Source organism: Acomys russatus, chromosome 30, assembly GCF_903995435.1.
Source record: "Acomys russatus chromosome 30, mAcoRus1.1, whole genome shotgun sequence".
Taxonomy (NCBI): domain Eukaryota; kingdom Metazoa; phylum Chordata; class Mammalia; order Rodentia; family Muridae; genus Acomys; species Acomys russatus.
In genome coordinates, this window is record NC_067166.1 from 38,709,417 (window position 1) to 38,727,075 (window position 17,659).

The window sequence follows — 17,659 nt, forward strand, 5'->3', positions numbered from 1 at the left end:
GTTTACCCCAATTTATTCCTGGCATATAATGAAAAGAAATACCCTGTAGTACGGTGGTTCTCAGCCTTCCTAACATTGCAACCCTTTAACATAGTTCCTCATACTGCGGTGACCCCCAACCATAAGACTATTTTTATTGCCACTATTATATAACTATAATTTTGCTACTCTTATGAATCCTAATGTAAACAGCTGCTATGCCCTCTGTGAAAGGGCTGTTTGCTCTCACGAACAGGTAAAGAATCACTGCTGCAGTAAGTTACCTCGGCTTTCCTCATAACCCATCCATGTTGATCCCTAGTGCTTGCGAATATGATCTCAGTTTGAAATAAGCTGTCTGAAGGTGTAATTAAGCTCGAGGGCTTGTGAATAGACCATTCTGGAATTAGGGAGGACTTTGATCATTTTATAAGAGAAAAGGGAGGGAGGCATGGGCGGTGATGACACAGAGCGGAACACCATGTGAGGATGGAATCAGAGATTAGGGCGACCGATGTCCCTGTAAACCATAGACTGCTTGGGCAACAGAAGCAGCAAGCTGAAAACTGCAATTATTTCCTGGAACATGTAAGGAGAGTTTGGCTTGCTATATCGTAGTTTTTAAATTCTTGGCTTCAAAAACTCTGGGCTAATGCATTTCCTTCTTGTGGGGCCCTGTGTGGTGCTCTGTTAAGGGGCAATTCCAGGAAACCAGTATGTCCTCCATGACCTGAATTCCAGGAAATGGAAGAGAAGAGAATTGCTATTAACAGACACACCTATCTAAATTGCTCTTAATTTACACGTAGTACAATCAGTCTGCTTAGAACACATCACCTTCCAACTATGATAGATGATAGAATGGACAGTTTGCCAAGAAGGTCATCTCATGAAAAATCCAACCTAATTAAAATGTAAACCTTTTTGAAAGCTGAATGGACTACAAGACAAAGTGATAATCATCTCTCAGGAAAACAATAAGTACTTTTAGTATCGGCATGCCTTAAATATTACTTGAGATTTGCCCATACACAAATGAAAGACAATATATTACTTACATGAAACTATGCTGCATTTCTGTTTGCTAACCCTGGACCTTATCATTAGAGGGGAAAGGATGCACTTCTCATTCAAAGCCGCACATCCAATAAAATGTGCAACTTATCTCTCAACTTAGGTGTGTAAGATTCTCAAGATCATACCATCTATATTTCATCACAGTGCCTAAGGAAAAGAGAACAGAACTCAGGAAAATGGAGGAGCATTTTAAGTCATATGGCTATGTTGGAAATCAGGTCCAATAAAAGGAAGAATATTGGCCCAGCCTACACCAGTGACTACTGCACATGAAGGATTCCACAGGAATTTACTTCCAAACATCACGGGGATGTTGACCATGATGGTGAAGTGGGATTCTTTCCTTTCCATTCTCCTGAGCAGTATATGAAGGCAACATTGTAATAAATGATAAACACATAGTGACTCTTAATTCTAACAGTTATACATGTGTCATTAGCTATTCTTTTCTCATCTCTGTGTGGCCCCCAGGCACCATAGTGCTGTGAACCTTCAGACTCCCACAGTTTTTCTTCCTTCCTTTCTTCTTCCTCTTTTCCTCAGCTCTATCTTTCAAATTATCCCAAATAACTGTTGACATTCCTCTAACCCTTCTCATATTGTATTCCTTTTCTTTTCTGTTTTTATACTTGGAATACAAGTTCAAGAAGCTTGAGAGATGGCACAGTGGTTAAGTGCACGGACTGTTCTTCCAGAGAGCCAGGATTTGGTTTTCAGCACCCACAAGACAGCTAATAATAGTTTGTAACTCAAACTCCATGGGATCTGATGCCCTCATTTGGCCTATTCATGGACGGCACATGTGGTACACAGACATCCATGCAACAAATCATTAAAATACATTAAAAAAGAAATCCAAGTCTAAGTCCTAAATCAAAGGCATATTCCTCCATAACTTCAGTGCAGAGCTGCCTTCTTACTTTAAATTCTCCACCTCCATTTACTTGTCCTACCAATTAACTGCAGCCTTATATTACACACCTAATGTGACTTGAATCTACCTCTTCAAATGTCAAATCATCTGTTATTCAAGACAGTCAATCATAAATTTAACTTCAGTTTTTCTTCTACCTAAAAACAAAACAAACAAACAAAAACTTGTCTTTGGGGCTGGAGAGATGGCTCAGCTGTTGTGATGGTGTTTGTCAACTTAACACAATTTAGGGTCATCTAAGAAGAGAGAATCTCAATTGAGAGGCACGCTTCCATAAAGTTGGACTGTGGGCAAGTCTGTAGGATATTTTCTTAGTCATTGAGTAGTGATGCTGCCTATTCAGGTGGTCTGGAGCTGTGTAAGAAAGCAGGTTCACAGACCACGGAGAGCCAGCCAGTAAGCAGCATTCCTCTATGGTCTCTGCCTCAGCTCCTGCTTCCAGGTCCTTGCCTTGTTTGAGTTCCTACTTAGGTTTTTCACAGTGGTAGGATGTGATTGAGTCATGTACATCAAATAAACCCTTTCCTCTCTAAATTCCTTTTGGTTGTGGTCTTTATCACAGCAACAGGCAGCAAATAGAGGAGCAGCTAGGAGAACTTGCTACTTTTGCAGACAGCCATAGTTCAATCCTGGGCACAGGCCACAACAGGCCTCTACAGGTCCAATTCCAGATCCATGGAATCTGATACTATAAATTCATAATCACCTGAGTGAACTTTCACACACACACACACACACACACACACACACACACACACACACACACACAAACAGTTAAAATTATTTTCAAGAGCAAAAGTAGAGAAAACTGACTAGGTTAGATGAAATTTAGCACTTTAAGTGTATGATATGTTCGTCTTCCCTGAGAAATAATGTTTCTTTAAATACCTAGCATGCTCATTCTCCTGAAACTTGTTTCATGTTTCTATCTGAGAATAATTTACTACTATAACAAAGACAGTACTACGTCCATGTGAAATCCAGACTGGGTGAAACAGGGTATGGCAGGACAAGAGAATCTAGATTTAAATGTGTATTTAGTATATTTTATATGCTACTCAATGCAGGGCAATGGGGGGTAAATGCTAGTTCACACGATACGCATTTGAAAAATATAATAATGAAACCCAGCATGCTGTACAAAGAATATAGTGTATTAATTCTGAAAAAGAGGGATAAGAGAAAGTGTACACAGTGTCTTAAGGGTAGGGGCCACTATGCTCAAGCAGACGACAGTCTATGATGGCAGAGTTTGCCAAGATTGTACATTTAAAAGTGTGTTGAGCTTCTTGACACCAATGTCCGTAGACATGGTGTGCATTTCTTGGTGCATGTTTTCTGAAGCAAATGCTGCCTGTACAATTCATTACTGCCAACAGTAACTACCTGTAAGTTGTAACTTGGCCAAGTCAGCCTCTTCCACAGCTGTACTTTGAAATGTTCCAAATATTCTGCTATACAATTGTAGTATCCGTTTGTTGATACTTTCTGCCAGGGATTGTGTCAGTGGTATCCTTTTATGGTGGCTTAGTATTTGCATCTTTAATTCTCTATTTGTGGACCAAAATTCTTCTACAAGGGAATCTGTCTTCCCCTCCCTCCCGTTCATGTATTCAACCATTGATTCATTACAGTGATAAATATGTATCGTTCACGCGTTATCACCATCAGTAACACTATTGCTGAAACTGTCTCACTTGCAGTCATCTCTGGCTTCTTTGAAGTGGCTCTTGTGTTTTGACATTCCGCTAGCAATTTTTTAAAGTTCATATTTACTTTTTGTCAGGGCAAAATGTTCCAAGCTCATCTTGCACTTTCCCTACCCAGAGCTGTAATCAATCACTTCTTTAAAAGTCTTCATCAGTTGCATTAGGAATATTATATTCAGAAACAAAGACTTGGACCCTTGGTGTTTTAATTACTGTTTTTGTTATTACATCTGCCATTGTTGCTAGGCTTTCCTAGCGGACAGGTACAGAACACACACACACACACACACACACACACACACGTTTATCCATTTGTGTATCTCAACACACACACATAGCAATTCAAACTGGTATCTATGACTCCTCAGGATTTAGTCTAGCTTTTCCCCTTTCTATATTTAGACATCACTTTTCCAACCATAAGAGAGTCAGGTCTCACTATCTACAGTGTATTTACTTTTTTGCTAGCTAGCTCTTAGCATACTTATTAAGTACTTTCAATATTGGCAGTCATGCTCTAAAGTATAATATTCTGCACATTTTTCTGTATCCTGATTTTTGGGTTCACAGCCTAGGAAGAACTGGCTGTACTGGAAGAAGAATTTACTTGAAAAAATGTTGTTTTCTCTTCCCCTATTCTCTCTCATCCCTATTCTTGCCACCCATTGTCACCCAATGTCACCAATCCCATTAGTGTCTGACCATTTTCTTCCTGTATTTTTTGCATAGATTAGCAGACCATGCCTGATTTGTTATAGCTGTTCATTTCTCACAAGAAATATTTCACTCTGCTGACACCTTCTTGAACTTTGGCTATACGAACTTAACAATTTATGTTGTAAAATTTTCCACACTAACTTTTAGACAGTTTCCTTACTCCCCCTGCCCCAATTAAAGGCTTTCCTCTTGTGTGGATGATCTATAGTTCCTTCAACTAGTCACCTATTTGCAGATTTTTATATTGTTTTAGTAATCATATAACTATAAAGAATGCTACAATAAGTAGCCATATGTCTATGTGTGTAACAATATTGAGAACAGAGCTGGGATTAAAGGATTTATATTGTTTCCTGTTTTAATTGTATTTTAGATCAAATGACAATTTAGTTTGACATCATTTTGAATAATAAAAAGTCCTGTTAATTGATGCTAACTGTATTTTTATTTTTTTATTTTTTTGCCTTAGTTTGTTTCTCTATTCTGAGTTCAACTTCTGAGACAGTCTGATTTAATAAACATTTCCCTTAGCTTCTCGAGCAGATATTTAATTCTGAAAAGTTTCCCTTATCTAGTTAAATTTTAACACTTTTATCACTATCTATTCATCAAGAAAGCTGTGATGTTTACTCGTTTTTACTTAAAACTGAGTCCATTCTTATGATGCCCATGAAAATTTATTATTACACTAGATAATTTATAACTTAGAGACACAGGATAGCAATGAGAGTATGCGCTCCTGGCTCCTCTGACTTTCTGAGTGTAGATATTGGTTGAGGTGAAGAGGCAAAGGCAGCATCAGGCCTTCTCTCATCTGATGGTGAGCTAGCTGAGAGTTAGGGGCTCGCCTTCCTCCTCATAGGAGATGTGGCATCTCCACTGGTGAGCTAGCAGAGGCTTAGGGGCTAGCCTTCCTTCTCATGGGAGGCGTGGCATCTCCACTGGTGAGCTAGCAGAGGCTCAAGGGCTAGCCTTCCTCCTCATGGGAGGTGTGGCATCTCCACTTGGCTTCCAGAAAGTGCAGGGCTCCCAGACTGCCTGTGCAGCAGGTGTTGGTCATTCCTCAGGCTGCTAGCCAGGTTAGTGGGTCTCTTTCCATCACTCTGCCTCAACCCTGGGTCTAGGAAGCTCCAATGTGCCCCAGACTAGATCATCAAGAGACTGCCTAGGAATCTGGAATCTGAGAACTAAAAGGTATTGGCTGCCTTTGCCCTTAGCACTGCCTACAGGTTTCTTCATACTCCACCAGGAAGTAGCCATCCAACTCAGCTTCAGACAGCTACTGATTAAGTCTCCAAGATTTGAGGAGATGTTTCAGACCCCATAGTGTCAGCAGATTGAACTAAGCAACTACAGGAAACAAAGAACCTGTTCTACCAGAAGCTATATTTTGGCAGTTTCCAATGTAAACATAAATTCACCTATGTAATTGTATGCCTCCCCTATAAACATGTATCTTCATCTATGTGTATATGTATATATGTGTATGTATGTATGTATTTACACATACATATATATGTGTCTGGCTTATGTAAATGTATGCCTTATTTGTGTAAATAAATGATCACCTAAACAAATGTATGCATCACCTATTTATTGTGGGCTGAGTTACATAAATCTATATTTCATCTGTGGAAAAGTACACTTCACCTATATAAATGTATGTATGGTCCATGTAAATGATGCCAACCTCACTCATGTTAATATATGCATCACTAATGTAAATATATGCCTCAGCTGTGTAAATGTATACTCACTTATGTAAATGCATGCCTACCTAGGTAAATATACAGTCACCAATGTATACATGTCTCACCTACATAAATATATAGCTTACTTATGTAAAAAAAATCTCACCCATACAAATTTGTGCTCACGTATGTAACTGTATGCTCAACTATCTGTATATGCCTCAATTATGTAACTATATGCCTTACCCATGTTAATGCCTCCATTACCTTTGTAAATGTATGCCGACATGTGCACATATGTACCTCATCTATTCACATGTATACCTCACCTATTGGAAGGTATGCTCACCTATGTACATGTATACCTTAATATGTGACTGTATGCTTGCCTGTCAATGATCCAATGCCTGTGGATCTATAGTGCATATAATTTGGTGGGAAGCTTACCAACTGGGCCAGAGCTATGGAACTGCATCCGTGAAGTCAGAAGAGTTGAGTAGCAAGTTAAAGTGTGTCTGTGAACTCAAACTTCTGACAAATCTATTACAGTTTAGTTTTTCAAACAGAAGCAGTCACAAAGAAAAGAGAGTGGTCACAGAACAAAGAGAACCCTTTGAGTGATACTGTTCTTAAGCTCTTACCTCCTCGGTCACGGGCAGCTAAACTTTGACCCTTTCTTAGTGTGATGTCCAACTGGTACATTCCGGGCTCAGCCAAAGGGACATCTGCATTACTGGTTCCACCTGTGTTTATTTTCTGGAAAATAAAAAATATACAAAGTAATAAGATTATTTTCTTTGTTCAAATTTCTCCAGTGGGGGACTGTATGAAGTTTTAAACAAATTATAAAAATCAGCCAATGAAATCAATCAAAGCACACACAGTTCTCTAAAGGATTGAAAATTCATGAATGTCTTTAAACTCAAAATAAAAGCATGACAGTAACATAAATGTTCTATTTTAGCTCTGCTTACAGCTAGCAGTTTCAGTATGAAAAACATTGCCTATGGAAGATTATATAATTTGTCTGAGAAAAATTAACATAGAAATTGTGTGTGAAATAAACAATTCAATGAATGATGAATGGAAAATAAAAACGTGGAAAAGAAATTAACCTATATAACTGAAAATTAACAAAGAATTTATTCAGGTGATTGTATTAACTCATTTATGCAAAAGATCTCCTGCTGATGGATTATGCTTCAATTACAGACCCAACATAAAATATGATATAATTATATAGAAATAAATTCTCTCAGCATTTTGACAGTATTTGCAAGAAACCAATTCTCAATGGTGCTCAATTTCCAATGCTTCTTTCTTTGGAATCAAAGTGTAGAGCTATTTATAGATCCAGAGACTTCAGTCAGGCTGGCTAACAGACTATTTTAAACAACAATGCTTAATGAAGATTGTACAGTTCATATTTTATACTTTGAGCTCACTTGTATACAGCGGGACAACTTACTTTCTTCCCAGGTTTGAGATTATTTAAGATTCTCATTTCTTTTCTGGTTAAAGGGATGCTCTTTAATTTTCAAATTTGCATGGGTAAGAAGGAACAGTAGGGAAAATTCTGGCTCCCTGTGCCACAATTCACAGAAAGGGCAGATATAAAGCAGCACCAAGAAAACTTTACTGAGCTATAATTCACGTACTGCAAAAATCACCTTTAATTGAATCAGTACTTTGTTTGAGGTTTTAAGATCTGGGTAGAAAGCTTCCCTTTTGGAGCAATTATCACTTAAAACAAGGAGCACTGTTACTTTGATTGACAACTGAACTCATCATCTCTCCTTTGGTAACAATGAAAAGAATTCATTCTGTTCCCCCATAATATCCTTGCCTCCATAAACGGTAGCTGCAGTCCCCAGGCCCCCAGGATGGAAATTGTGAGCCAGATTTGACTTCTTCATTTGCCTCCCACTCACACCCAAATAGCTGCTAAATCTCATCGCTCTTCTGCACCACAGCTCCCAGTTGCCTTTGTCTTTTAATTCCTACTAGCGCTAATACAAGCCAAGCCTTCAAACATCAGCCGAATGAAAAATAAGGTTCCATCATTTTTCTCACCCTTCTTGGATGACCTATTTTTAAGAGTTTGGGATATAAGCTTTCATGGTCCTCAAAGCCTTACTCAGATGCACACAAAGACACATACTGATGCACATACATGTCAAATGTAGTTTTCAGATTGAACATAGTATAATTTTGTATTTTTTACAATTTATGTAAGAAAATACCACAGTCACTTTTCTGACCAATAAACATCTCTCTCTCTCTCTCTCTCTCTCTCTCTCTCTCTCTCTCTCTCTCTCTCTCTCTCTCTCTCCTTCTCTCCCTCTCTCCCCCTCTCCCCCTTTCCTCCCTCCCTCCCTCCTTCCCTTCCCTCCCTCCCTCCTTTCCTCTTTTCCTCTTTTCCTCCATCCTTATTCTTTTTGTTCTCTTTCTTACTCCTCCTGGCTGTATTGATGTGTAATGAGGAAAATCCTATTATTTTCTGGCATATGAAAGAATGATTTTATATTTACGTATTATTGAAATTATTATTGCAATTAAGTCAGTCAATACAGCTCTTACCCCATCTTGTTATCCTTTTACATATGTTGCTTTGTGGTAAGAACGTTTAATAAAACTTCAAATATACAGTTAAGTATTACTATCAAGCTACATTGTCATGCTTTCTAAATATTGGGTATCTGTACTTATTCCTCTAACAACTGAAATGTTTATGCTTTGGCCAACTTTCTCTGCTTTCCTGCAACCCTCCACATGGTAATCATTTTTTGTCTTGTTGCAAGTATTTTCTCCTGGTGTGCCTTCTGTGTTGTATGTGATGATTAAACAATTGAGCAGGTAAAATTGTTTTATTCCCTCTATAATTTCTACACTTACGAATTTCTTAACTTTTAAATATACCATGATTATTATTTCCATAGTTAAAAATATTCTTACAATTTTTATTTTTATGTAGTTCTTTAAACTACCAAAGCAGGATTTAAATATACCATATGAAATGAAAACCCTTTTAAATTGTACAAGGCATTTTGATCATATTCACCCCTACCCCTCCCCTAATTCCCACATCCATTCCTTATCTCCCCACCTCTCCCATGTCTGTGTCTTTTTTAAAAAAATAATTCACTAAGTGCAATTTGTGCTGTCCCTGTACTCTTGGGTATAGAGCATGGTTGGCAGCCAGGACTTGTAACTTCCCTTTATAATACATTAGTTCTCAAGTACACTTGGCTCTCCATGTGACTTCCCTCTGATGTTTATTTCTCTGTTCATTCCAAGGCATTTGCATAAAATACTTTGAATTCTAGTATTTGTTATACTGTGTAGCTACCTTCACTTTTGTTTTATAAATGCTTCTTAATTATAGTTGCATTCTTAAAGTTTAATTTATTATGACCTAATCGCTTACATCCTGGTTGTTATCCCCTCACTTATATCTTTCCATTCCCACCTTTCCTCCCTGTTCTGTCCTATTCCCCTTCCCTAGACCTCTGACAGAAGGAGACCTCCTTCCCCACCATATGATCACAGCCTATCAGGTCTCATCCACATAGCCTGCTTCTCTTTCCTATGTGTGCCTGCTGGGCCTCCCGACTAAGGAAAAGGGATCAAATCAGGGCACCAACGTTTATGTCAGAGACAGTCCCTGCTCCCCTCACGAACATGGAGAATGAGCTGTCCATTGGATATATCTGAACAGGGGTCTAGGTTCACTGGATGCATTGTCCTTCATTGGTGCAACACTTTGTGGAGGCCTCCCTGGGTCTAGATTGCCAGCCTTGGTGATTTCCTTGTGAGGTTCCTGAACCCTGTGGGTCCTTCCATCCCCCCATTCTTCCATACCACTCTAGCCTCCACCTGGAGTCCAGCAGCAAGTTCCAGAATATGTCCCAATCTCCCACTGGGTGGAGTCTCTCAGAAGACATCTATGTTGGTCTAATATCCACTTATGAGTATACACTATGAGTGTCTTTCTGGGTCTGGGTTACCTCACTCGGGATGATCATTTCTAGTTCCATCCATTTGCCTTCAAATTTCAAGATTTCCTTATTTTTAATAGCTAAGTAGTATTCCATTGTGTAAATGTACCACAGTTTCTTTATCCATTTTTTGGTTGAGGGGCATCTGGGTTGTTTCCAGATTCTGCCTTTTATGAACAAACTGCTATGAACATAGTTGAGCAAATATCCTTCTTGTTTGGTGGAACATCTTTTGGGTATATGCCCAGGAATGGTATAGCTGGGTCTTTAGGTAGCAATATTCCCAATTTTCTGAGAAAACACCAGATTGATTTCTAAAGTGGTTGTACAAGCATTACTCCCAACAGTAATGGAGGAGTGTTCCCTTTTCTCCAAATTCTCACAGGCCTGTGCTGTCACTTAAGTTTTTTATCTTATCCATTCTGATAGGCATAAGATGGACTATCAGAGTCATTTTGATTTGCATTTCCTGATAAGTAAGGACTTTGAGAATTTCTTTAAGTGTTTCTCGGCCATTCAATAGTCCTCTGTTGAGAATCCTCTGTTTTGCTCTGTACCTCAATTTTTAAACTATATAATTTGGTTTGGTGGTATTTAATTTATTGAGTTCTTTATTTATTTTGGATATTAGCCCTTTGTAGGATGTAAGGTTTGTGGTGATCTTTTCCCAGTCTGTAGGCTGTCTCTTTGTTCTGTTGGCAGTGTCCTTTGCTTTATAGAAGCTTTTCAGTTTCATGAGGTGCATTTTTATTTTTTCTGGTTTAGCTGGGCCAGGCTGGCTGGCGTTGACACCACAACTTACCCCTTTCATCGCTTATTTTGCTTTCTTGTTTAAGTAATAAGGCTACATTGACAGCAATACATTGTGAGCTTGGACACACATAAGATGTGCAGCACCTGGCATACAGCAATCACTCAAAAACAAAAGCCTAAAATTCTGATCAACACTGCATTGGATTTCTACATCAATATGAAAAATGTTTATAATTTCATGTGTTACATATTCCAGGGGGAAATAGAACTTTGCAGTCTTTTCAGGTCCTGTTTATGACCTTTCATAAAACAGTATTATTTTCTTCATATAGGTCCTATTTCTATGTAATTTTAGTCTTGAATGCTCATAGGCTTTTGGTTTATTTATTTATTTTTGTCTGTGTTGTTAATGGAATGACTGTTTTCAATTTCTATTTTGATCAGGTTATTTCTAATCTAATGGACACATGCTATTTTATATAGTGATTTTTTATCTCATTTCATTCTGCAAGTCATATTTTTGGTTTTCTGAGTACAAAAATATCTTCTGTAGATAATTAATACCTGCTTTACTTTTGTAATGTTTTTGTTGCTTATTTTTTAATCTTGCTGCTTTTCCAAAAGGGGCATTTCCGAATTACACCTGCTTGTTTTAAATATAATTTAAAAAATTCTTGAGATTATAATATAATCATCTAAATTCCCCTTCCATTTTCCCTTCCAGTCTCTTGTGTACTTCTAGCAAGTTAGCATTATCATGATTTTCATTAAATTTAAGCCTTTTCTCCTACTTTTAATATACTTGGGTTTTAAAATTGACTGATGAATTTTACTGTATATTACACCAAATTTTTAGCTGGTAATTTTTCTAACATTGAATCGTCACCATAGTGGAGGGATAGCCTTTACTTGGACTTGTGAATGAATCTGTTTTACCACCTAGGTGATTATGCTTAACCATCAGCTGTACCGAGAATACTTGCATGTAAGTGTTAGTTTCAATCAAACATTCCCAGCCACACACTATAGGTCAAGCTGGCCATTCTAAATGTGCCTCTGACACAAATTTATCTATTGTGTCTTTCACAAATTCTGACCTATTTTTCCACAATAGACTAGGGCTTACACGCCGATTACTCCTGTTATCATCCTTTCCCCTCATCACCGCTACCTCTGTTCTCCTGATTTCTATGTTTGTCAGCAAAGAAAGTCTTTAAAGACAATTGCCAGCTTTTTATGCATTTCTTTTCCACTACTGCCCACTATCTTAAATACCAAATTCATCGTGGTAGATTGTCAAAGACTGTAAGATTTGGAGTGCTTAAGAATAAAACTGAGCATGAGTTCCAATGGACACTTTAGGGATAGATGTCTTCAAGGACACAGTATCAAGATGGGTTTAGAAAAATGTGGACATCCACAACAAAGTTAGCTAGTCCACAGGCAGTCTGCTCACTCTGTTTCCTCTGTGATATCTTGTCTGGTGTCAGCTCCTTGCGGAACCTAAGAGTGCTCTTAGAATTATTCCTTCAGGTAGCTTTATAATTGATCAAAATGGAATTTAATCCATCAAAGAACCATATGAAAAGAAGATTGAAACATGAAGGTATTTAGCCATTTGGAGGACAAAACTACTTATTACAAAGGGGAAGACAGTCTGAGGAGGTCTCAGAGATGATAGGTTCAGGATCTAAAATTATGGGTGGAATTTTGACAAAGGAATATTTGGAGGAAGTAAGCATCAAGAAAACCAGCTTGAGCCCAGGACTGAGTAACACAAGAACGTGTATCACTGCTTTGATACACAGTGAGGAGTCCTGGAGTGTGGTGAGACCACACCAAGGAGGTTTGCAGTCCATAAACAGCAGCAGAATCAACAACAACAACAACAAAACCTTCATGGACTTTTGGAGAGAGAAGACCACATTTACAAAATACTTAGTGTCTGTTATTTACTGATTGCTGCTCTTAGCTAAATAATCAGATTCTTGATATGAAGAAATCTCTACCTTTTTTTGCTGATAGGGAGAAAAAGATGGGTGAAAATGGAGGAATTCTATCTATATAGGAAATATTTTAAAATTTTCATAATGGTGCAGATGAAGCCACAAGAGTATGATCCGGCAAATGGTCAGAAAAAGCAAAGATGGGTCTGAGAGATACAGAGAAGGTGCAGTCAGCTGAATCTTCCAACTGACAAGATGTCGCAGGTGTAGAACGCAGATGAATGAGTTATGCCGAAGTCTGGGCTGAGTTCCTGGAAAGATGGAGAAGAGTGGTGGAAGACAGAAATTAAGGAAGGGGCAGGATCTAGGCCACCACATCAGGCTCCAGTGGCATGCCAGCCCTATGCATGAGTATATAAGGATGTGACTGTGTTTTCTTATAGTTGTCTTAAAAAAAAAAAACTTTTGCTTTGGTATCAGGGCTCAGTCAGATAAATTTAGTATTCAAACCTCATCAAAGAAACCTCTTTGCAATGGAAGGAAACGGTTACAAACAATTGATTGTGGTTGTCTAGCTCCAATGTGTATACCTACAGTACATCTTCTGCATCTAAGGCTCAGGAAACACAATGGAAGATGGGTGGAAAGCTTAAAAGAGTGGGAGAAATACCAAAGCTCTTGATGGACACTGTGTGCTAGAATTAAGAAGGGAGCTTTGTCTGTAATAACACAACAGTATGATTGGCAAAAGCTAAATGCTGATGATAGACATGCTTACACAGACCTGAAGAAGTACAGTGCAGATAGACATGCTAAGACAGACCTGAAAAAGCATAATTGGTTCTCCTCAGGGATGAAGTCCTGAACTGGTTATCCAATACCAAATGGCCATACCTGAAAATCATTCTCATACAAGTAACACCAAACAGACTGAGAAAGTTGTATATTTATATATTTAGTGGTATGTGTGTGTGTGTGTGTGTATATGTGTGTGTGTGCGTGTGGTGTGTGACAATAACTAATAAAGAGGCCAAATTTTTCAAGGGAGCAGGGGAAGGGGGATAGAAAGGGTTGGAGGGAAGAAAGGGAACAAGGTAAATGATATAGTTATATTTTAATTACAATATTTTTACTAAAAATATTTAATAAGCTTCCAAACACAAAGGTGTATTATGAAAGACATGTCCAAACCTCCAAGCAAACATATAACTCTGAAACAATATGCTGGTGAGTTCGAATGCCGTGGCTGACATACCCAATCAGTTGTTCTCTGTAGTGGACTGCTTTGGAGACCAGGAAAATGGTACTTTCACAGTAGCTATGGCAATTAAAAGGAGCTAGTGACCAGTTCAGCTATTTTTGTCATCCATCTTCCTGTTACCCTGCAAGCTTCCTGAAGGCTAAGGCATGCCTGTTTTTCATGGTACGGCTCTAGAGGAAAAGCTCCTAACACCTGTCACCAAGTGGATGACTCAAGCTGTAAAAAGCTTTTCTCCTTTATTATTTCCTCTTGAGTTTTGCTTCAAAAATTACTACTTAAGTAAAATATAGAATTTTTAAATATTTAATAACCATATCCCTACCCCTGGATTCTACAAATAGTAATCTGGAATTTTAAAAAGTTAGAACTCTTTTATGCATACAGATGCTACCGATCTGAGTATATTCAAAATTATTATAACACAATGCCTCAGAGTATAAAATATATAAAGGAAAGAGGCTTGTTTTGGCTCATGGTTCTGGAAACTGGGAAAGCACTGGTTTCTGCTCGGCTCTTATGGAATGTGCACTATTCTCTTGACAACAGCGCATTTCTGTAAGAGCAAAAGTTATTCATGAGAAGAAGCAGCATACCTAGGAATGATCCCCTTCCCACCTCTACTGCATTAGCAACAAAACTTCAACACAAGTTCATGTGAGGGTGAACCATGCCAAAGCCGCAGCATTGCCGCGTTAGTTTATCTATAACAAAAACACTGGCTGGTCCTTCTGCTGGAGTACTCTTTGTTTCTGATTCTCAAAATTAGACTTCTGGGTTTCAAAGGATGCATCAGGTGGGAATTGGAGATTCAAGAGATACACTAAAGCATCAAGTATTCTACATCAAGTACTCTACAGGATTGATTTCTCGTCTATAGTTGTGAATCCATCTACTTTTACTTTAGTTATTTACTGGCATTACAGTTTGGAACGTGTAGAAAAATGCTGTCTCTTTCCGTGTATCGCAGTGCCCTTTCAGCAGTGAGACTAGAACTCTAATACGTATATTTCCCAGTGCTTTGCATTGTACCATGTGACTTAGGCCTTTCCATTACTTGGTGCTTTGAGGCACAAACAAGCATTGTGGTTTTCTGACTGCACAGTGGTGGAACAATCTGGTTCTTCCAGGGAAGCTGTGACAGAGTCTGGTTACAGCCCCTGCCACCAGCAGTACCGTATGGCAGCTCCAGGCGTGGGATGTGGCTCAGGGCCACCAGACCCTTTTCCTACTCAAACCTGGTCCTCTGGCCCTGCCTGTCTGCTTGCATGGCCTGTAGTGGATTCTATTCTATAACCCAACAAAACTCAGTGAGTGATGGAAGTGGATGCAAGCAAGGGCTCTTCAAGGAAGTAGCCATCTGGGTCTTCTAACTAATATTTAAGATGGGGCACAAAGGTGTCCTGAGACGTAAAATAGCTAGTCACCTGGGAATGACCAGCCTTACTGCAGTAGTGTGTGATGGCTGTCTTGGGACGCTAGAAAGATGAGAAATGGGAAGGAGCCAGAGAGGTGAAAGACATGACAAGCTCAGGTCTTTACACTGTTAGTAAAAAATTATATGGTACAGGAAGATGTCAATAGAATTGTGGCAGGTGACCTAGGATGGACGAATTTGGTAATTGACAAGTTAGCCCCCAGTTAACCACACATTAGCTCTCCTCACATCATAGCTTACCATAGCCTGAGAGTTGAGCTTCAACTCTGGGCTCTGTTGTGGGACTTTTACATTTCCATTAGCCTCAGGGGGCAGGGAGAAGCATGAAAACACCCATCCTAAGAAACAGCAACACTTGCTTTTGTTTTAAAAAGTACAAAACCCAGTGTTTCTAGGATACCTTTTCTGGACTCCCACCACTCTGATTACTCATGCATGGGCTGTCTGCTAAATTGACTGTTCCGTGCACCAATGCTTCACTGTCACTGGTAAATTCCACCTACACATCTAGTTTATCCAAACCCCGAGTCAAGGCAAACACAATCCTCTTTTCTCCATCCTTATGTACATGGCCACACCCCTTTACAATTAGACCACAGTTCCCAGGCTTGGCTTTACAAACTGAGCTGATAAATACACTTGTCATCACAACATTTGACCTTAGCCCCAAAGGTTTCTCTTTCTCTCTGAGTCTTCGCTTGCTAATGCTGACAGGATGCACTGTACATCACAAAGGATGGTTTTGGTGATGAAATAAAATATGTCAAAGTGCTTTGTAATGGAAAAGATTTACATGCAAGAAGTTATCCGGCAGTAGGTGTCAATCAGATCCCAAGGCCTTGGATGTCAGGCCTAACTACACTGTCGCTATGAGGCAAAAGGTATTGTAAGATAACCATGGACCAAAATTGCTTTGGAGCCAAGTAATTTTCAAAAGAGGTTCTTTGTGTTTTCAACTTGCTACTACTGTGTTCTCTAACAGTTAATCAGAGACTACACAGACACTTGTTAAGCTTCAAATGGTAACTTCTCATATATTTCTTGATGACTTTATACTTACTATTTTACCAAATCAATATTTATCAGTGTCAAAGAAAGGCAGACTTCATTTGGATTAAACTTCTCTGACCTTATTTACTTTTGATAACATCCCAGACAGTCTCCTTCTTCCTCAAAGAAATCAAAATTTTATTAAATAGCAGCGCTAACAATAAGGCAACACCATGAAGAACAGTGTCTTTCTGTGGATGCCCACCCCTGCCAGATACGCTTTAGTAGATTAGGCCACTCTTAAATTCTCATAATTTGGACAATATAAATGACAAGACAGTTTGTTTGAAAGGATTTTATATTCTTGAGATTATATATTTTTTTGGTTGAGGGCCTGTCTTTAATGGCTTGAGCCTTCTCTCCTGCCCAAGTTTTTGAGACCTTAATAATCTCAGAGAGAAGTTTATACAGCAGATATTTGATTGATGTGATCTCCTACCTGTGCGTTCACATCCAGAAAACTGTCACCTCATAGATTTACAGTGTCATCTGCTTTTACAAAACACTGCCAAAAACTCCTACCCACTGGATTTCTTTCAGATATAGCTTTTCATAGTGATTTAGGCTTAGGAGCCTAGTTATTTCACAGTCAACTCCAGAAAAGCCCAAAGAACCATAGTGATCATCCAGTCTTTCTGAGAACACACATGGCTAATTTGGAGTATTTTTATTGACATGGAGAAGCAAACATTCAGGAGAAACAAGTGAGGTAGGAAATACGGTGCATAGCTGCACGCTGGTTATGAAGTGCATCAATTCCATGGGAATTGTATGCACAGAAAGGAGTAGGAAGAGTTCCCGAGAACATACACATGGTGACAAGAGGACCTACTTTTTCGTTTTTACACTTTCCACAGATATGGGGTCTATAAAGGTATAAAAATAAAAAAGTGGAAATATGAAGCATTTAAGATTATAACATCTTTCTTTACTGCATCTACCCTTAGGTAATGTGCTACAGTATGCTAAAGACAAAAAGCTGAAGGGATAGTCCAGAGGTTAGAGTGATTACTGCTCTTTCCAAAGGCCCAAGGCTAGCTTCTTGTTATCAGGTGGCTTATAAGCACCTGAAACTCCAGTTTCTGGGGCTCGAGTGCCTTCCTCTACCC

At 38.8% G+C, this 17,659-nt stretch overlaps 1 protein-coding gene across 3 annotated transcripts in view; it reads right to left on the bottom strand.

The window, feature by feature from the left end:
* The window catches only part of Mctp1 (multiple C2 and transmembrane domain containing 1), a 587,757-nt gene that overhangs the window by 342,403 nt on the left and 227,695 nt on the right, over positions 1–17,659 (bottom strand). For all 3 annotated transcript variants that reach the window (XM_051172525.1, XM_051172527.1, XM_051172526.1), the window contains exon 2: positions 6,749–6,863. In XM_051172525.1, the coding sequence (XP_051028482.1) occupies positions 6,749–6,863 (115 nt within the window). The remainder of the gene's footprint in view (positions 1–6,748; positions 6,864–17,659) is intronic.